This window comes from Trachypithecus francoisi, unplaced genomic scaffold, assembly GCF_009764315.1.
Source record: "Trachypithecus francoisi isolate TF-2019V2 unplaced genomic scaffold, Tfra_2.0 Lachesis_group3, whole genome shotgun sequence".
Lineage (NCBI taxonomy): Eukaryota > Metazoa > Chordata > Mammalia > Primates > Cercopithecidae > Trachypithecus > Trachypithecus francoisi.
In genome coordinates this window covers 157,455,514-157,477,204 of record NW_022681468.1, presented here as the reverse complement: position 1 = coordinate 157,477,204, position 21,691 = coordinate 157,455,514, and the positions used below count along the sequence as shown (strand labels likewise).

General features: G+C 39.0%; 1 protein-coding gene across 2 annotated transcripts in view; it reads right to left on the bottom strand.

The window, feature by feature from the left end:
* The window catches only part of FMN1 (formin 1), a 425,302-nt gene that overhangs the window by 152,826 nt on the left and 250,785 nt on the right, over positions 1–21,691 (bottom strand). For both annotated transcript variants that reach the window (XM_033190690.1, XM_033190691.1), the window contains one exon: positions 10,204–10,291. In XM_033190690.1, coding sequence (XP_033046581.1) covers positions 10,204–10,291 — 88 coding nt within the window. The remainder of the gene's footprint in view (positions 1–10,203; positions 10,292–21,691) is intronic.

Genomic DNA, 21,691 nt, shown 5'->3' with positions numbered 1-21,691 from the left:
AAATACTGGAACGATGCATTAAAGAATCAATGAATGCTCTCTGATTAAGTCATTCTTGCAAGCACTTACCATTAAACTTATTAGCCATTACATAAGCCCAATTAATTAGTTAACTAATTAATTAGTAATCATAATGATCACAGTGTGGAAAGAAGTCAGTATTCAACTAAACTATTTTTGGCGTCACCTAGGATCAGATCGCTCCCTCCATTTTATACTTTAAAAACACTTTCCGTCTTTGTCTCTTCCACGCATGTGTGTGCCCACAGGCACACCTCTCATAAATTGAATAAACAATACAAGCCTATGCAATTTTACAGCAAGCCTCAAAGCTCTGATACAGTAATTCCAAGTAATCCCAGCTTTTGTTCCCATCTGTATAGGTCTCATTATACCAACACTCCTGCAGATGGTGTCAGAAAGGTGGAGTGTCACGTCCACAAAGGGGAGACCCCAACAGCTCATTGCTACTGCAATATCAATCATTGCTGGTGGTTTTTACTTTTATCTCCTTCCCTCCTTAGTTGTCCTGCTCACACTGTCAGTTCAGTTAGAATATTTCACCTACACCTCACAATATGTCAAAAGGAAGTAGGCACACGCTGTGAAAAGCTGGTAATTTTATTGGGTTCCTTTACCTTTAAAAATCTGTTACTTGGTCAAGTCTGGTTCCTGGGCTTCTTTTTTGCAGGGAAATTGAGGCAAACATTTTTATGTGGTCCTCTGGTGCCTGCTCTGTACCACAAGAATTATATACACAAGGATCATTAGAGTAGTGTTTCGCCCATTAAGATATAATAACCGTCAGCAGGGACAAAAAGCAGATCCGTATCACAAATTCAAACTAACAGGCACACATAAAAACTATGTGCCTGCTTTGTAGGCACATGCACAGGCTCAGGGTCTTACACAAGAGGAAAATTCCCTCTCCGGGTAAGAGATGGCTTTTCACAAGACCAGGGTTACGCAGAAAGAACATGCAGGATTCTCTCAGCTCTCCGGTCATTTTTCAGCCCTGAACACTTCTATCTCCAAGTGTACTATCCCAAATAAACAGAATGTGTTTGCTGTTCGAAGGGCTTCTAATTAGTAAAAAGAAGGGCAGAGTTATTTAAGGGAGCTGTTCTTTTCGACTGAAGGAGCACCTTTGAGCAAGAAGCGTGGGACACGGTGGTGAGAAAGGCGTATCTTACGTAGTCTGTTGAGATGAGCCAAAGCTAATCTGGTCATTCCAAGTGTGGGAGATGCCACAGGCAGGTATGGTTGGATTAGCTCACAAGGTTTTGGCTGATGGTGGTTTTGAGAATGATTTGTATGTAGCGCTTTTTCTTCTTCTTTTTATTTCCTTAAGTGACTGCCTTCAGCCTCTTGCACAGTGGGTATGTAATAATGTTTTGCAAATGGACTAGATATAGTCTAGTCCAGGCCAGGAAAGCAAAGTTTGATAGAGTTATTTGACTGTATTAGTAGAAATAATTTTGTTTACAATGTTAACTCTCGAACAGCCAACACAAAACTTAGCTGCTTTGCCCAAAATACTGATATTTTTCAGAACTCGATAAAAATTCCATCAGTAAGAGAAAGAGAAAAGAGCAGGGAAAGACATACAGAAGGACTTGGCTTTTTGAAACTCTCATGTCACCTATATCCCACAAAACTCTGACAAATCTACTCCCTGACCTCTACAAAGGAAACGATAACATGGGGTTCATGGGAAGAGGCAGCAGTAGAATGTGAGAGTTGAGGAAAGGGAAGGCAGAAATATCTTCCCACAGTTTTCCCTCCCAACAGTGAGGTCATTCCTGAGAGCAAAGACCAAGTCTATGAAAAAAACTGCAAGAAGTGGAAAGAAGGCGAGCCCACAGAGAGGGGTGTGGAGCGTGGAAGGACCACTCAGAGGCTAGGCCAGGGGACTGGATGGATCTGCTCCCACTGAAGAGCTCTGTAACAAGCCTCTTCAAAACGGTCATAGTTCTTCTATAACCTAGACCTTGCGCTTCTCCTACTGGACACTAGGTTCCATCCCCAATAAGCACCACGCATGCCTATGCAAACCCAGATATGCACAAATCCTCACTCTATGCAAGTATCCAAATGAGATGCTTAAGGGCACCATTAAGTAGCAGCTTAAAAGAATCTCTGTCCACTCCATCAGAGGGTGAGGACAGCAGGCAGACTTTACTGGGGATTAATACTTAGTAACTGATAGAATGTATTGGCGGCTCCCTCTGTACCAGGCATTGTTCTAAGTGTTTTGTATTTAATCATATGAGGTGGGTGCGTTTGTTGTTTCCAGTTTTACAGATGATGAAACTAAGGCACAAAGTCACACTGCTTGGCTTCCCAAGCTCAATTCTACAATCACCCAAACTATCCTCCAAGGCAGTGGTAATTTACGGGACCAAGACTGTACTTCCTTCATCTTTCATAGATGTCAGGCTACAAATAATCATTCCACCTAAAATCCTTACCACCTAAAAAAAATGTCAATGAATTAACCAAGGAAGAACAAACTACCCAAAAAAAGGCTACAAAGAAATCCTGGTCTCTAAATGGCATCACATGCTTTTTATGTTAATCAGCAATCCCAGAGTGGGAACCACATACAGTCCACATTAATAAAATTTCAAGGGCAGGCGCGGTGGCTCACGCCTGTAATCCCAGCACTTTGGGAGGCCGAGGTGGGCGGATCACGAGGTCAGGAGATCGAGACCATCCTGGCTAACACGGTGAAACCCCGTCTCTACTAAAAATACAAAAAATTAGCCGGGCGTGGTGGCGGGCGCCTGTAGTTGCAGCTACTAGGGAGGCTGAGGCAGGAGAATGGCGTGAACCCAGGAGGCAGAGCTTGTTTTGCACCAAGATCACGCCACTGCACTCCAGCTTGGGCGATAGAGCGAGACTCCGTCTCAAAAAAAAAATAAAATAAAATAAAATAAAATAAAATAAAATTTCATTTACTTAGTATATACATTCATAGTTTCACCATTATTTAATTCATGCTAATACGTAGTTCACTTCTAAACGCTATTTTGACATATGCAATAAAATGATTAAGCTTTAATCTTTGTTACAAACTATTTGCAGTTCTTCAAAAATAATCAATATTGCAGCTAAGTCACAGGAGACAGAATTTCTTAAAAAAAAAAAAAAAGAAACCTGGAACTTGAAAACATCTTATCTTAAATAAAAAGAAAACAAAATCTCTAGTAACATAAAGTCGAATTTTCTTGAATAGATAGCAATAATTGTAATTTTACACTGCATGCCAAAATCGACTAAAAAGGAAAACTAAGGCACACAGCACATGAAAAAACATAAACAAAAGTTGCATCCAAACAGATTAAAAAAAAAACAGAGAGAATACAGTATAGTTTATAATTGTATCTAAATTGCTAAATGCCTGCTACTGTGTCACGTTACCCTGGGCTCTGATGGAGTAAGAGACAAGTGTAAGACACACAGTGAACAGAAGCTGCCTGGGAGGTGGGAGAAATGGACGATCGCGAAAGGGATATTTAATCTATTACAAAACCTCAAAATCACTCAATCTCGTAAAGCAAAAATCCCAATTCTCGCCTAAGTCCAGGCATGTACTATGCCTGAAGTTGCCCAAGGTCTCCTTTTATAGGTACAATTAAAATTGTCCATGGTCCAAACCTCAAAGAAGGACACAGAGCATACAATTCACAAAAATTCCCCTTCTATATCCCCTCTATTCTCCAGAGGGCAGAGGAATGAGAAACAGTTCGGGCTAAGCTGCTTCTGTTTGTCCATTAGTTCTGGTTCTTTTAAGCCAAAATTACATTCCAGGCAGATTGGATGGTCTCAGCCAGTTGCCTGAAGGTAAAGTACAAAGAAATGCCACGCTCTGCTTTCTGGACTCAGCTCTGCAAGTGAAGGAATGCAGAACGGTTTAGAAAGGGTAGGTGGGAGCCCCACTGCTTAGGTGTTTTAGACGCAGCGGGAGGGAGGAAAAGGAGAAAAAGGAAAGGAAAATATTAGAGTGACTACTTATATTTATTTTACATTAAAAAAAATTTAGTTCTACCTATAGTTAATAAGTTAATTGAAACTGCCCATTTATTTAGTCTGTATGTCAGCAGGTCAGAATCATATGGCACTTTTGGTGGATAAACTCTTTCAGACATGGCATCCTCACTTGTTCCTTTGCTTTCAACATATTGTGATGGAGGGGGGGTAAAAAATGAAGTTTTCTTATTCTAAAATCTGGTTTTAACTACACTTCACAAAATAAACAAGTTGGCTTCAAAAGCCTCCTGTGGTGAAACCCCAGATTTAAGATAATCCGTCAACAATAGGAAAATGGCAGAGCAGACACTTTGGTTGCTAGTACAAACTCTTCATCAGTTATGGAAGCAGGTAAAAACGAGGATAGCCAAATGACATGTGCCAAGAAATTGATCCCCATAAATAGAATTTATCACTACAGCTATTGAAAATGTGGGTTTAACTTCACTATTGTTAATAATGAGACTCACTGTAATTGCATATTGAGCCTTGAGATATCAGGTTGATGAGAACCCAAAGCCATCAAAATTAGCAGGACATTTAAAAATATTACTAATCTTATTTTAATTCATATTTTTGCATATACTTTATAACATACCTATTATTTCTGTCATACACTTATATATTTTATAAAATTAGACACTGAGAAGCATGCACTAAAACTTTTTACTGTTAGATGCGCATGATAAAAAAAATTCTGAAGACCAAAAGCCTTTCGAGCAGATGCTCTTCTAGGCTAGACTGAGACTGCTCCTCAGGAAAGCCCTAGATAAACTATGTTGGATTTCAGAGGCCTTGTCAAACTCATTATGTCTTAGACAACTTGCATAAACTCTGACAAAGATTTCTGGCAATTATTAAGGCAAAAGGGAACAAGGTCCAGCGGGCATTCTCAGACCTGGGTTTTAGCCTGAGCACATAACTGACATCCCTTTTGTACATTTTGAACTGAGATTCCCAAACAGAAAGAAAGCCAGTGTTGCAGCTGATCTCTCAAACTGACGTTCTGAACTAGTAAGAACTAAATAAAGAATGTTTTATCTTGACGTTATTTAAATATTATAAATATGAATTCTGAGTGTATGGGAAATTCCAAATGAATGCCAGAAGGTTTCTGGCATCTAGTCTGTTGCAATGCATATAAACGTTTATATCAAGAATAGTCAACAGCAATTTTCTATCTCCCCTGGGATAGGAATAAGAGGAACTCACTAACGTGGAATGAAAACACTAATTTGCAATCATGCAGGCAGTCACTGTGACCAAGGATGCCAAATGCTTTTAAATATAAGTCATCCTATCTAGCAGATGGAAAATCAGCAGTAAGTAAGTAAGTAAATCACTTATTGAAAGTCTCTCCTGGACCAAATGCAAGTGCTTTTGGTATTATGGTGACCCTCCTGAAACCTTCTTTCTCTACAACCAAGGCTTTTCCTTTAGTGATTCACTGTTTTCAACTTCAGCCGGCATATGGATTTGGCTTTCTTCTACAAGATATCCAACACTATCTTGGCTAGAAATAAATGGATAAAGGTTACTTTTGGGAGTATGTTATGTCTAACCTAGCCCTATCCACTTACCACTAGCACAAAGGTAGATTTTTAGGTGCTCACTGAACACTTTAGCTGAGATGTTTCCAGTCTTCTCACACTCAAATCATCCAAAACAGAATTTACCTTTATGCTCCAAGCCCTGCTTTTACACCTGTGTTTTCAGTTTCTGGTTTGGGGCACCATTACACACATTCCTGCTGAAGCCAGACACCCAAGGTACAGCCAAATGTCTATTACTCCTTGCATCTGATGTGAGCAACTGTAGTAATTCTCTCTCCAAATATCCCTCCTACATGGTCTCTTCTCTACATTTCTATAGACATATCTTCAGTTCTGACCTTTGTCATTTATCATCTGAACAAATACAATCCCTTCTAAAGGATTTCTCCACCTTCAGTCCTATTTTTGTTTATTCACTCAACAGGCACTTCATGATCGTCACCTGGGTGCCAGACACAGGTGCAAGGTGCTGGGGATACGTCAGTGAGCAGTCTCCTTCTCGGAGCTTATATTCTGGTGGTAGATGTAAATAAAAACATAAGTAGATGAACAAATAAAATATTAGTTGCTGTGAAGGAAATAAGAGTATTAAATTAGGATGACCCGTATTAGGGTGGGAGGACCTAGGAAGGTTCTCCTAGGAGGTGACATTTAGGCTGAAACCTAAAGAAAAACACCTTGCTACATAGACAGTGGGGTGGAAATGTGTTTCAAACAGAGTGAGCACGCAGTGCTGTTCACTCAAAATGTGTTGTGCATCCAACCACAAAGGTTAAGAAAAGTACTTGGCCTCTTTAAGAAATCAAAGAAGACCACTGTAGCTGGCGAGAGTGCAGTGACATGAGATGCAGGTGCGACAAAGTGAAGTAAGAGATCTATGTTTTGGCCAAGCATGCAAAGCATTAGAGGCCAGTCTTCCATGAAACAGTGTGATAGATATTGTTGCATTCAAAATCAGATCACAACAAGGCCCTTCTTAGGTTTCCTGTCCCCATTACTGATGAAATATAAACATTTCTTGTGATGCTATTCAGGGATCTTCCTGGTCTGGATGCTGCTTGTGTTGCTAGCCTTCTATTCTACAACAACCCACATTCATATATACAATCTATGTACTCCAGCTGTGTCTCTCTTTTTTTTTTTCTTTTTTGAGATGGAGTCCTGCTCTGTCGCCCAGGCTGGAGTACAGTGGCATGATCTTGGCAACCTCCACCTCCCAGGCTCAAGCAATTCTCCCACCTCAGCCTCCCAACTAGCTGGGATTACAGGCTCGCGCCACCATGCCTGGCTAATTTTTGTATTTTGTAGAGATGGGGTTTCGCCATGTTGGCCAGACTGGTCTCGAACTCCTGGTCTCAAGCAATTCACCCGCCTTGGCCTCCCGAAGTCAGGGATTACATACGTCTCTTTTTCACAGGTTGTGTTTCATGCTCTTTCCTCAATTGGAAAAGCTCCATCTCTGTGTGATGACCACTATTTCATCCTCTCAGACTTAATCTTAACTTTTACAGGAAGAGTCAAGATACTGCTTTGTTACTTCATAGCCAATTCTACTGTAATGCTGGGCTGCTTTACATTTCTCCCACCATCCTGGGTGAACTGTGGTCATTCACCAGGGCTGATCTGCTGTGAGACCTTGCCTGGCGGCCAGCTGGCCTCCTCCAATCACATCTCACCACAGCCCCTCTCACATTAAAATAAACCTTTAAGGCCAACATCAGCACAGGGAGTCCTTTCACCGGGGTGACAACACAAGGCCAAGTACATTCCACACACACGTTCAGAATGAAATACAACTGATGCAGCCTGGGCTCCTAATGACCTTCAGATGCCAGTGTCAGTCAGTGTCTCCAAAAGAAAACTAACCTCCAGTTATAGCACCATATTCATCTGGAATGCATTACTAAACGAAGAGATGGAATGGAGATGATATTTTAGAACTCAGAAGTCAACTTTGTGGTAGATCACAGAGGTGCTTGAGGAAGGAAAAAGAACAATAAAGTTCCCACAAGGCCTAGCAGTCTGTGATGCTACAGTCAACATTTCTGATGCTGAAATAAAAGTTCACTTATGCTTCGCAGAAGCATGTTCTTATCTAGAGTATAGCATTGGAAAAGGTCTGGATCCACAAATATCTTTTTCAACTCCCAACAAACATTCAATCTAACAAAGCTAGCATGCCATGGGAAAGTTCATAGTCCTGAGCTGGTAACTGGACTATCACATGACTGGAATGACTTCTATCCATGTGGAAATCTGACACACTGCAGCAGGACATGCTTAAAACAAACGGAATATAGTCTAAGGTTATACGGACATTGTGAGAACTCACATCCATGGCATTACACATCATGGTGACGAAATCAAGCACACTTGAGTTTCACTAGGCTCATGGAGACCACTGTCAAGATAAGACCCTTTCGTAATACCTAAAGAATCCCTATCTAACTTCAATAACTGCCTCAAAAAAGTCAGTCCTTTGCCAAAAGACTATAAACTCCCCTGAAGACATTTGTTTTTGTTTTTCCTTTTTTTCCCTCGCTCTAACATCATATTCTTCTGATGTGAATTTATCAGAAACTCAATTCTTCTGGAAGATCTCACTTTAGATTCTTCTAAAGTCCCTGAAAAATCCCATTCTCATTTCAGTGACAGGCCTTTTTAGCCACCCTCTGCCAAACTCACTTTATCTGAGGTTTAATACTCACACTTACGTATTCAGCTCTGTTAACAAACTTAAATATTAAATACCTTATTTGAATGCTCTGTGACTATCATTTAAGATGTTTTAGTTTTTTGTGGAATTTTTAGTTTTTACAATGGAGTAAAATTTTAAGTCCCTAACAAAGCTCCCTTGAATGGAAAAGTTGCAGGTGATGTGAAAGTAACTTCAGTGTCTTGTAGGTCAGGACCTGTGGGTATTCTGCTGAGTAGCAAAGTCAAACGACTAAACAACATGAACTGAAACCTAAAGGGCAGTGTGGTTTCAGATGTTTTCACTGTGAAACCCATACTAAATTCTACTGAAACTGTCTACGAGATTGTATTTATCATTCAGAAAATATACCTGAAATGTCAATATAAAGATTACATTTGCCGGGCGTGGTGGCTCACACCTGTAATGCCGACACTTTGGGAGGCCGAGGCGGGTGGATCACCTGAAGTCAGGAGTTTGAGACCAGCCTGACCAACATGCAGAAACTCCGTCTCTACTTAAAAAATTAGCTGTACATTGTGGCGCACGTCTGTAATCCCAGCTACTTGGGAGGCTGGGGCAGGAGAATTGTTTGAACCCGGGAGGCGAAGGCTGTGGTGAGCTGAGATCACGCCACTGCACTCCAGCCTGGAGAACAAGAGCGAAACTCCATACAAAAAAAACTTCCCCCCACCCCCCAAAAAAACCCAAAAGATTTACATCTAATTAATTACTGAGAAGAGTGTTGTTTTCATGCGAGACACAGATTTTGAAAAGGTATGATGTGTTCTGGTCTACTTTTCTAGATACCAATAAAAATACATACACACAAAATCTCTTCTCTTTAAATGTCTTTTATCTAAAAATTGAGCCAAAGATAACCAAATAGAAATAACAACATTTTGAAACGAAAGCATTAAGAAACAATGATTTAACCAAATGAAGGAAAGTGTTTCTCCCTAGAAGTATTCTAGCTAATAAAGAAGAAATGATGGAATTAGTACATCATTTTTTGGAAAACTTCTAATGAAATAATGAATCTGGGCAAACATTGTAAGTGCTCACTAACATCACACGTAACTAAATATTATGTACTTCTTGATAGAAAACGTAATAGCATCTATGATGCATTCTTCCACTCAGATTAAGTCTCTAGATCAGTTTACAGAAAACAGGGGACAGGGGAACATGATAAATAAAAACATAGCAACATGATCAGCAAAATGTAAAATGTGGGAAAGTCCATAAGAGGAGTGACCTGGTTTCTTCAACAAATAAATTACAAAGGGGAAAAAATGGAGGGTAGAAACTTCTGGATTAAAACAAACTTGAGAGACACATCAAAGGCAACGCATGGAATTTCTTTGGATCCTCATTTAAACTAACTATAAATGAATGGATGAATTAATGAGTATACAAACAACAGGGAAATGAGAACTACCTATGTGATGATACTGAGAAACTGTGATTAATGTTTTTAAAGGAAGGATAATGGCACTGGATGGAGTATTGTTTGGAAAAGTAACCTTGGGCCAGGCGCAGTGGCTCACGCCTGTAATCTTAGCACTTTGGGAGGCCAAGGTGGGCAGATTGCTTGAGCCCAAGAGTTTGAGACCAGCCTGGGCAACATGGCAAAACCCCATCTGTAAAACAAATAATAAAGTATCCTTATCTTTTAGCAATAGTGCTAACATTTTTAACAGATGACTTATAAAGCGTCTGAAATTTGCTTCATAATAACCTATCTGGTGAGAGGAGAGTGTTTTCAGATAAAACAAGAGTGACTTGATGGTTCTGCAGCTGACTATTGGGTGTATGGGATTCATTAGGGCCTTCTAATTTTGTATGTGTTTGACATTCTTCAGAATGAAATGATCTTTAAAAAATGGAAAAAGTAAAACAAAAGTCATACAAAAGACTTACCCTGTTGGATATCCTTCATTTCCAAATGTAAACTAGATATCAAGATTCCCACAGTTTGAGATCGTTTTCCATCCAATAATTTGATGATCTAAAATTAGAAAGAAAAAAAAAAAGAATACAAGCTCAAATGACCACACAGTCTTTCCGAAGGCACACCAAAAACATTAATATTTTTTAGATACACTGATTGATGAAATAAATTGATGCTGCATGCACTTCTCTTTAAATAATACTTAACTGGAAAGTAACTTACCTACAATTATAGACATCTTACACAATGGAAGACATTTTACAAAATAAACACACAAAATTCCATTAGCCTAATACAAACACTAAATCTTTATATCTTACTCTGATCATTTTACTCAAGTACTAAGTTACACCAGCATCAAGATGTATACAATGTCCTATCCAACTTTTTCACTTATCATTGGAAGATTTTCATGTTGCTACTGGTGAAAACACTTCATAACCTCCAATCTTTTTAGTCATGTCATCTTCTGAGTGATTGAGGGGAAAAAGCATAAACATCTGAGTCAGTCACCAGCCATATGGCCTTGGTAAAGTGACACCCTCTATGAAATGATTTCCTCATTAGGAAGGACTGACTGTATTTAGTCTATACTTTTATTTTATTTTGAGACAAGGTCTAGCTCTGTTACCTAGACTGGAGTGCAGTGGCATGATCAGAGTTTGCCTCAGCCTTGACTTCCTGGGTTTAAGTGATCCTCCTGTCTCAGCCTTCAGAGTAGCCGGGATCACAGGCAGGCACCACCACACTCAGCTCATTATTAAATTTTTTTATAGAGACAGGGTCTCTATAAAAACTTTGTTGCCCAGGCTGATCTGATCCCAAACCCTAAAGTCGAATGATTCTTCCATTTCAGCCTTCCAAACTGCTGCGGTTACAGACATTAGTCATTACACCTGGCCTATACATTTATTTTAGAAATTAAATGACTATATGCAAAGCACCTAATATAGTTCTTGACATATATTTAAAGTTTTTTCTGTTTCAGAGAGGTTACTTCCCATTTGTTATTAATTATTAATATAAACAATATAACACCTTGCACACAAAGCTATAATTTTAAATTAATTAATTTTTGAGATAGTATCCAGTGCAGTCACACACAGGCTGGAGTATAGTGATGCAATCACAGCTCACTGTAATTCTGAACTCCTGGGCTCAAGTGATCCTTGTGCTCTAGCCTCATGAACAGCAAAGACTGGATAGGTGCAGGCCACCATGCTAGGCTAATTTTTATTTTTTTGATGTTTTACAGAGGTGAGGTCTCACTATACTGCCAATGCTGCTCTCAAACTCCTGGGCCCAAGCCATCCACCCACCTTGGTCTCCCAAAGTATTGGGATTACAAGTGTGAGCCACCACACTTGGCCTTAAAATTATTTTTTATAATAATATGTATTTTTACAACCTTCATAGACACTCCACATACCTCACTGCCAGTTATTTCAACCTTTACGAATATTCCATGGAGAAGTCTACACAGTTTTGTGTTTCTCCACAACTAGTAAACTAAATCAGCTCCCTAACAACTTATCACGCAGCTGCCACTAAGGGAAAAAAACTCTTTTCTCTCATGTGGCAGGGCTACAAAAATAAGAGAGAAGCACCCACAAAACACAAATCTTACAAATGTTTTTAAGGTGCTTTGCTGGTTAAAATACAAACTAGGCTGAACAGCTGTGCTTTCCTTCCCACCTAGGTACTTACAGAATTGCCAAACTACTGTGAAGACACAAGACTAAACAGTAACAAACATCTGCACTTGTATTATTACTGTAATAGCTGAGTTGCTTGCTGGTTGAAAAATAAGGGATAACAACAGTTTATTCCAATAAAGATGATCTAACTGCCTAATTGTCTAACTACCTATTGATTGATCGATCTTGAATCAATTATTGCCAGACACTTTTTTCCTTTACCTGTTCAGAATGGCTACTTTCATATAACGATTAGACCTAAAATATAGTAAATACTAAATATTAATCAAAATGTAAGGGGGAAAAATCTCATTTTTCAGCCAATATTTTTAAGCATTTCAACATTCGCCTTAGAGAGAAAGATTCTTGGGGCATAGAGAATTTTAGGAGTTTTAAAGAGAAATAGAGAGGGTATTCAGTATTTTTAAATATGAAAACAAAAGCAAAAAAACAAAAAAGGCAATTAAGCATACAAAATATCTTCCTTAAAAATGCAATTTCTGGCTTTTTCTTAGAGAATCCAAATTCAAAGTCAAATGATTTTTTCATCCGATAAAAAAATTAAGAAAAGTCAATTTAGTTTTAAGTAACTATTCAGCCATGCACCCATTCAAAAAATATTTACTGTGCATGTTACGTTGTATTGCTTTGTATTCTGGGGATATGGAGGCGACTGAGACAGATCAAGTCCTAAGAAGTCTGCTGTAAAGAGTCAAAAAGGCAAATAAAAGCATCACCTAAACTAACTGGAGTGCAAATTCAAAAAGAGAAACGTTTTGCGAATTGACTAGATTTATTCTTAAGTGTCCAGGATGGTGACTGATACAACCACAACCATGGCATACACATCAATGACAAGGACACAGGAACAGGATCAAATTCATGACAAGATCACAGCTGGGTTGAAAAAGTTTCTTCAAATGAACATGCACCAAGCTATCCAGTTAGGGCTCCGAAAACTACCAGTAATATTCCGCCTACAAGCATAATGTACAAATGCACGTTTCTCTGTTAGCTAATTAAAAGCAAGCAGGAGAGAGATCATGAGAGAGTAAAACAGCAAGAAAGATATTGATTCTGTCTGTCCCTGAGTGAAATCAGGTAAATCTACCCCCCACCCCATTATACAATCAGGCTGAACAGTGGAAAGGATGTTATCACCATAAGCCATGCTTGGAATTCTGTCGAATGACTCGGCACAACCAGGTATTTGGTGAGCGTTACCTTTACTGGGACTAATGTCTTCAGAGGGTTTTGTTTGTTTGGAAATCTGATGCTGATTTCCTAAAAAAAAGGCTGGGGGACAGCTAATCAGTGGTGAAGTTGGAGCATCTGTATCCTCTTACCTACCTGTACCAAATTCTCCGTCTACTTTTGAGTAGATTTTGAAAAATATCCTTCCATGTTTATGTTCCATGTAGCCACTCTTGTGAAAAACCACCAGGTTTCTCAAAACCAACTAAAATGGTAAGGACACAATGGGCACAGAATGGTATGTCCTAAATCCTCTCAGTCTCTCTCTCTTTTTTCTTCCATGGCTTTGAAGTTTTAACACCAATTTCTTTTATTTTTATGGAAACTGCATACCACGAAATGGACCCTATTAACAAAACTTCCAGCACAATGTTGTACAGCAGATTTCTAGAACTTTTTCACCTTGTATAACTGAAATTTTATACCCACAGAATAGCAAATTTCCAATTCGCCGTTGTTCCAGCCCCTGGGAACCATCATTCTACTTTCTGTTCCTTTGAGTTTGACCACCATGGATACTGCATATAAGTGGAATCACGCAGCATTTATCTTTTTGTGACTAGATTATTTTCACTTAGCATGATGTCCTTAGGTCAATTTATGTTGTAGCAAATGGCAAGATTTCCTTTTGTGTGTGTGTGTGTGGTCAAGTAATATTCCATTGTATGTACATACCACATTTCCTTTATCCATTCACCCATCAATGGACATTTAGGTTGTCTCCATCTCTTTGCTATTGTGAATAATGCTGCAACAAACATGGGAATAGCTTTCCAATACACTGACTTCAATTCTTTTCGATAAATATCCAGAAGAAAGATTAATGGATCATATGGTAGTTCTATTTAAAAAAAAATTTTTTTTTTTTTTTTGAGATGGAGTCTCGCTCTGTCATCCAGGCTGGAGTGCAGTGGCTCCATCTCGGCTCACTGCAAGCTCCGCCTCCCAGGTTCATGCCATTCTCCCGCCTCAGCCTTCTGAGTAGCTGGGACTACAGGTGCCGCCACCAGGCCCGGCTAATTTTTTGTAGTTTTAGTAGAGACAGGGTTTCACTGTGTTAGCCAGGATGGTCTTGATCTCCTGACCTCGTGATCTGCCCGCCTTGGCCTCCCAAAGCGCTGGGATTACAGGCGTGAGTCACTGCACCGGGTCTATTTTTAAATTTTTGAAGAACTTCATACTGTTTTCCATAGTGACTACACCATTTTACATTTCCACCAACAGTGCACAAAGGTTCCAATTTGTCCACATCCTCAACACCACTTGGTGTTTTTCGGTTTGACAGTGGCCATTCTGACAGGTGTGAGGGGTTATCTCATTGTGATTTTGATTTGCATTTCCCTGGTGATTAGTGATGTTCAGTATCTTTTTCTATACCTGTTGGCCATTTGTATACCTTCTTTGGAGAAATGTCTGGGTGAGTCTTTAGCGCATTTTTATCAGATAAATGGTTTGCAAATATTTTCTCCCATTCTGTAAGTTGCCTTTTCACTCTGCTGATTGTTTCCTTTGCTGAGCAGAAGCTTTTTCACTTGACATAGTCCCCTTTGTGCATCTGTTATTTTTTCTTTTTTTTTTGATCTGTGCTTTTTATGTTATATCCAGGAAATAATTGCCAAAATCAATTTTATAGGGTTTTCTCTATTTTTTTTTTAAAGTTTCATAGTTTCAAGTATCCCATTTAAGTTTCTAATCTGAGTTGATTTTTACATATGTTCCAAGATAAGGATCCAATTTCATTATTTTGTGTGTGGATAGCCAGTTCTCCCAGCACCATTTATTCTTTCCCCATTGTAGAGTCTTGGCACCCTTGTCAAAGAACATTTGCCTATATCTGCTTGGGTTTATTTCTGGGTTCTCTACTCTGTTCTATCGGCCTATAATGTCTGTATATATGCCAGTACCATACTGTTTTGATTACTGCAGCTTGGCAATTTGTTTTGAATTCAGAAAGTGAGAGTCCCCTGGATTTGTTCTTTCTCATGGTTGTTTTGGTTACTCAGGGTCTTCTGTGGTTCCATACAAATTTTAGGACTGTTTTTTCCTATTTCTGCAAAGCTGCCACTGAGATTTTAAGAGGAACTGCATTGAATCTGTACATTGCCTTGGGGAATAAAGACATTCAATAATATTAATTCTTTCAATCCATAAATATGAGATGTCTTTACAGTTATTTGTGTCTTCCTAAATTTTTGTAAGCAATGTTTTGTAGTTTTCAAAACTAGTCTGTACTAGTCTTTTACACCTTTTTCAGTTTATTCCTAAGTATTTCAAATTTTTGGATTTTATTTTAAACGAAATTGTTTTCTTAATTTCCCTTCCAAGTAATTAATATTTTTGTGTGTACAAGAACACAACTAATTTTTGTTTGTTGATTTGGAATCCTGCAAGTTTGCTGAATGTTTTTGGTAGTTCTTGACAGTTTACTTTTTGGGGGGAATCCTTAGGGTTTTCTACATTTAAGATCATATCTGTGAACATTGATAATCTTACTATTTCCAACTTTGATGCCTTTCTCTTGACTAATGGCTCTATGACTTTCAGTACTATGTTGAATAAAGCAGCATGAGTAAGCATCGTTGTCTTGTTGCTGATCTTAGTGAAAATGCTTTTAGGTTTTCAACCTTGAGTACAATATTAGCTTTGAGCTTTTAGTGTATGGTCTTTATTTCTTTCTATTCCTTCTAAAGAATATTTCCTTCTTTAGGTAATTTCCCTCTAATCCCAGTCTGATCAGTTTTTATCAGAAAACAGTGTTGAGTTTTTTCAAATGCTTTTTCTGCATGTATCAAAATATTTTTATCCTTTGTTCTTTTAATGTAATATCATTAATATTCATATGTTGAACCATCCCTGCATTCCAGAGATAACTGACATTTGGTGATGGTATATGATCCTTTTAATGTGCTATTTAATTACGTTTACTAGACCAGGCGCAGTGGCTCACGCCTGTAATCCCAGCACTTTGGGAGGCCAAGGCGGGTGGATCACTTGAGGTCAGGAGTTAGAGACCAGTCTGGCCAACATGGTGAAACCCCATCTCTACTAAAAATACAAAAAATTAGCTGGGCATGGAGGCACGTGCCTGGTAGTCCCAGCTACTTGGGAGGCTGAGGCAGGAGAATCCCTTGAACCCAGGAGGCCGAGGTTGCAGTGAGCTGAGACTGTGCCACTGCACTCCAACCTGGGCAACAGAACGAGACTCTATCTCAAAAAAAAAAAAAAAAAAAAATTACGTTCACTAGTATTTTGTTGAGAATGTTAACATCTGTATTTGTAAGAGATAATGGCCTGTAGTTTTCTTTTCTTGTAATGTCTTTGCTATCAGAGTAATGCTGTTCTCATAAAATGAATTCGGAAGGGTTACCTCTTCAATTTTTGGGAAGAGTTTGAGCAGCACTGCTTCTCTGTTAATTATTCTTTAAATGTTTGGTAGAATTCTCCACTGAACCCATCTGGTTCTGGACTTTTCTCTGGAGGTTTTTGATTACTAATTCAATCTCCTTACTTGTTATAGGTCTGTTCACATTTTCCACTTCATCATGTCACTCCTGGTAGGTTGTTCATTTCTAGGAATTGATTTCTCCTAGGTTATCCAATTTTTTGGCATGTAATTGTTCATAATAGGTTCTTACAAACCTTCTATTTCTGTGGCATCAGTTGTAATGTCTTCTCTTTCATTTTTTATATACTTTTCTCTTCTTTCCTTAGTTTAGCTAGTGATTTGTCAATTTTGTTGATCTTTTCAAAACACCAACTCTGTTTTGTTGACTATTTTCCTATTGTTTTTCTATGCTCTATTTTGCTTATTTCTGCTGAAATCCTTATATCATTTCTTCTTTTAACTTTGGGCTTAGTTTATCCTTTTTCTAGTTCCATGAGGTGAAGAGTTAGGTTGTTTATTTGAAATATTTTTAAACAGAGGTGTTCACCCTAAAACCTTACTCTTAGTACTGCTTTTGTTGCGTCCCATATGTTTTGGTATGTTGTACTTTTGTTTTTGTTTGTGGCAAGATATTTTCCAATTTCCCTTTTGGTTTCTTCTTTGACTCACTGGCTGTTCAAAAGTGTGCTGTTTAATTTCCCTGTATGTATAAAGTTTCCAGTTTTCCTCCTGCTATTATTTCTAGTTTCATGCCATTGTGGTCAGAAAAGATACTTGGTATAATTCCAATCTGTAAAAATGTGTTAAGGCTTGTTTTCTGACATAACGTGTGACTTATCCTGGAGAATGTGCGCTTAAGAAGAATGTGTTTCTTCTTAAACCCAATTCCTGTTGGGTGGAATGGTCTGTTTATTTCCATTATGTCCATTTGGTACACAGTATTGCTCAAGTCCTCTGTTTCCTTATTGTTTATCTGTCTTGTAACATCATTTATCAAAAGTGAGTTATTGACATTTCCCATTGTTTTGTTGCCATTTCTCCCTTTAGCTCTGTAAAAATGTGCTTCATATATTTGGCTCGTATGTGGGGTGCACATATACTTATAACTGTTATATCCTCCTGGTGAATTGACCCTTTTATCATTAAATAATGTCCTTCTTTGTCTTTTATTAGAGTTTTTGACTTTAACTATAGCCACCCTGCTGTCTTTTGAATTGTTTTCAGTTTAGCTAAGGATGTCAGTTTTTTTTTGTTTGTTTGTTTTGTTTTTTAATTAACTCTCAGAATATCTTTTTCCATCCCTTTTCACTTTTGGCCTATGTGTGTCTTTGAGTCTCAAATAAGACTATTATAGACAGCATATAGTTCCATTTTTTTAAAAAAATCAATTTAGCAATTTTATGTCTGTTGACTGAGAAATTTTCTCTATTTGAATTTAGAGTAACTACTGAGAGTCAGGAACTTATTATAGCTAATTTGTTAATTGTTTTGTAGCTTTTGTAGTTTTGTCTTTTTCTATATTGATGACTTCTTTTGTGTTCTGTTTCTTATAGCTACTTACTTTGATTCTTTTCTCTTTTTGTTGTTGTATCTTCTACAGGCATTTTCTTTGTTGTTACCATGAGACTTACATAAAACATTTTACAGTTATGATAATCTATTTTAAGCTAATTTCAATCACATCTACAAATTCTACTCTTACTTCTCCACTCCCATACTTTATGTAACTGATATAACAAATTACACTTTTTCTATTGTGTATCGATTGACATATTTTCATAATTACATTTGTTTTTAATATCTAGCAGGTATAAATTCTATACCAGAGTTAAAAGTGATTTATCCACATCATTATAGTATATTGTATTTGTCTGTATATATACCTTTATCTATAAGTTTTGCAGTTTCATATGGTTTGTGTTACTATGTCACGAGCTTTCATTTCAACTTTAAAAGCCTCCTGTTATCATTTCTTTTAAGTCTAGTGGTCGTGAACACTCTTACACTTTTATCTTTTATTTATCTAGGAACATCTATTTCTCTTTTGGTTTTGAAAAACAGTTTTTCTTTTCTTTTTCTTTTTTGGAGACTGAGTCTCACTCTGTCGCCCAGGCTGGAGTGCAATAGCACAATCTTGGCTCACTGCAACCTCCACCTCCCAGGTTCAAGCGATTCTCTTGCCTCAGCCTCCCATGTAGCTGGGATTATAGGTGTCCCCTGCCATACCGGGCTAATTTTTGTATTTTTTGTACAGACGGGGTTTCACCATATTGACCAGGCTGGTCTCAAACTCCTGACCTCAGATGATCTACCTGCCCTGGCCTCCCAAAATGCTGGGATTACAGGCGTGAGCCGCTGTGTCTGGCTGAAAGACAGTTTTTCTTTTCTTTGTTTTTGAGACAGAGTCTTGCTCTTTCGCCCAGGCTGGAGTACAATGGCATGATCTTCACACACCACAACCTCTGCCTCCTGGGTTCAAGCGATTCTCCTACCTCAGCCTCCCGAGTACCTGAGATTACAGGCACGCACCACCATGCCTGGCTAATTTTTTGTATTTTAGGGTTTCACCATGTTGGCCAGGCTGATCTCGAACTCCTGACCTTGTGAGCTGCCTGCCTTAGCCTCCCAAAGTGCTGGGATTGCAGGTGTGAGCCACCACACCCAACCAAAAGAGTTTTCCTAGATACAGTATTCTTACTTGGTAATTTTCTTTCATTGCTTTCAATATATTACCCTACGTCCTTCTGGCCTGCAAGTTCATGTTGAGAAATCTTCCGACAGTCTTGTTGAGGTGCCCTTTATGAGTTGCTTTTCTCCTCCTGCCTTCAAAATTCTCTTTTTGTCTTTAACTTCTGATAATTTGGTAACAATGTGCTCAGTGTGGTCTTCTGAGTTCTCCTAACTGGGATCCACTGGGCTTCTTGAATCTGAATGTTTCTTTCTTTCCCCAGATATTTGACCATTATTTCTTCCAATATACTTTCCTCCCTTTCTACCTTCTCCTTCTGTAATTCTCATAATGTGTATACTGATCTGCTTGATGGTGTTTCATACGTCCCTTAGACTTTCTTCCCTCTTTTTTTTTTTTTTTTTGGAGACAGAGTCTTGCTCTGTTACCCAGGCTGGAGTGCAATGGCATGATATTGGCTCACTGCAACCTCCACCTCCCGGATTCAAGCGATTCGCCTGCCTCAGCCTCCTGAGTAGCTGGGATTACAGGCATGCACCACCACACCCAGGTAATTTTTGTATTTTTAGTAGAGATAAGGTTTTGCCATGTTGGCCTTGAACTCCTGACCTCGTGATCTGCCCACCTCAGCCTCCCAAAATGCTGGGATTACAGCTGTGAGCCACTGCACCCAGCCTCCTCTTCATTTTTTTCTTTTTGCTTCTCTAAATAGATCATTTCAAATGACCTCTCTGATTTATGTGATTCCTCCTTCTGCTTCATTAAGTCTGCTATTGAACCCCACTAGTGAGTTTTTCAATTTGGTGACTGTATTCTTTAGCTCCAATGTTTTTTTGGTTCTTTACAATATTTTCTCTGTTGACGCTGTCATTTTGTTCATGTGTCTTTTCCTGAGCTCACTGAGCATCTTTACGACATTTATTTTGAATTATTTGCCAAGTAATTCACATACAGCTGTGTCTTTAGCGCTGGTTGATTCGATTTTTTTTGTCCCATTGGTTGGTCCACGCTCCCGTTTCTTTGTGTGCTTTGCTACTTTGTGTTGGGATTTCAAAAGGAGTCACCATTCCCATTCTTTACAGACTGAATTCATACAGTGAAAGACCTTTGCCCATCAGCCCAGCTAACGTCTTTGGGGGATTCTCAACTCTTTTCTGTAGATAAATGTTCTCTGGATTTATGTATGTGAATTCTCAATTAGAGGGATTTTGCTTTTTCAGGAGCTCATAATCCCTGCTCTCTCTAGTGTCTGTCTATGGTCCTGTAGGCTCTCTGGAGGTGGTGTAAGCTGTCCCGTTCATTTTTGTTCTCATCTGCCCCCAAACATCTAGAGTATATCAAGTTCCATGAACACACAGAGTCAAAGAAGGACATGGAGAAAGGAGAAAAGAGGAGGGGGAGTGGGAGGAAAAGGAGAAGGAGGAGGAGAAAGAGAATAAGGAAGGAAAGGAAAGGAAGAAGAAGATGATGATGAAGATGAAGAAGAGAAAGAGGAGGAGGAAGCAGAGGAAGAAGAAAAAACAGTTCCTTGGACAACACTGTGAAAAGGTGAAACAATAGACACAAGCTCCACTCTTCTTTCCCCACAATCTCTGTGGGAGAAGCTGCTGAGCTGTATGGGTCTCTTGTCTACTGTACTGCAGGCCACCTAGCTTTTTGTTCTCAGCAGTCTCCAGGTATCTAGAGTATGCTGCGTCCCATCAGCACTCCAAGTCGGGCAAGACAGAAATCAGTCTCTTGGGCGGCCCTCTGAAAAGCCAGAGCATTGGACGGATGCTCCGACTTCTTCCTTCTCCAAGGAGAAGCCAGGATTTGGAGGTTTACTCTCACTTACTCTGCCCCGAGCAAGGGTGGGGGGCAATTGCAATGAATGCACACTAATTCATACCATCATCTTTCTTCTCAGTGGTTCCCAAGCTGGCATCTTTCCCTGTTAGCTCTTAGATTCAGACACAACAGAAATTGGTCTTTCAAGTACCTCCCCAAAAGTCTAAACATTAGACATAAGATCCAGTCTTTTCTCCCCCTCCTGAAGGAGAGGCAGGAAGTAGTTTTCTCTAAATCAATGTATTGTGCCAGGGAGGCAGTCAGATGAGTGAGTGCCATGAATTTTCCTATTAGCTTCAATACAACTGGTTTCATGCTCACCTGGGGTGTAGGAGCCTCTTAACTAATTTCTGAATTTCTCACAAAGGGAATTGGTTCATGTATCATTAAACTGGCGTCTCCATGGGGCAACAAGGATCCGCTATTTTCTGTTCTAGCTTGATGACATTACCTCCCCCTTTCCCACTTTTAGTTTCTGAGAGGCAAATGCCATATCATCCATGGATAGAGAGAGAAGATAAAAGTGGTTGGGTTCCACCAAAGTGTTCCCAGTCACAAAGTGGCTCATATGGCCATGTTGGTAGTGAAAGTAAGAGCAGACTGAT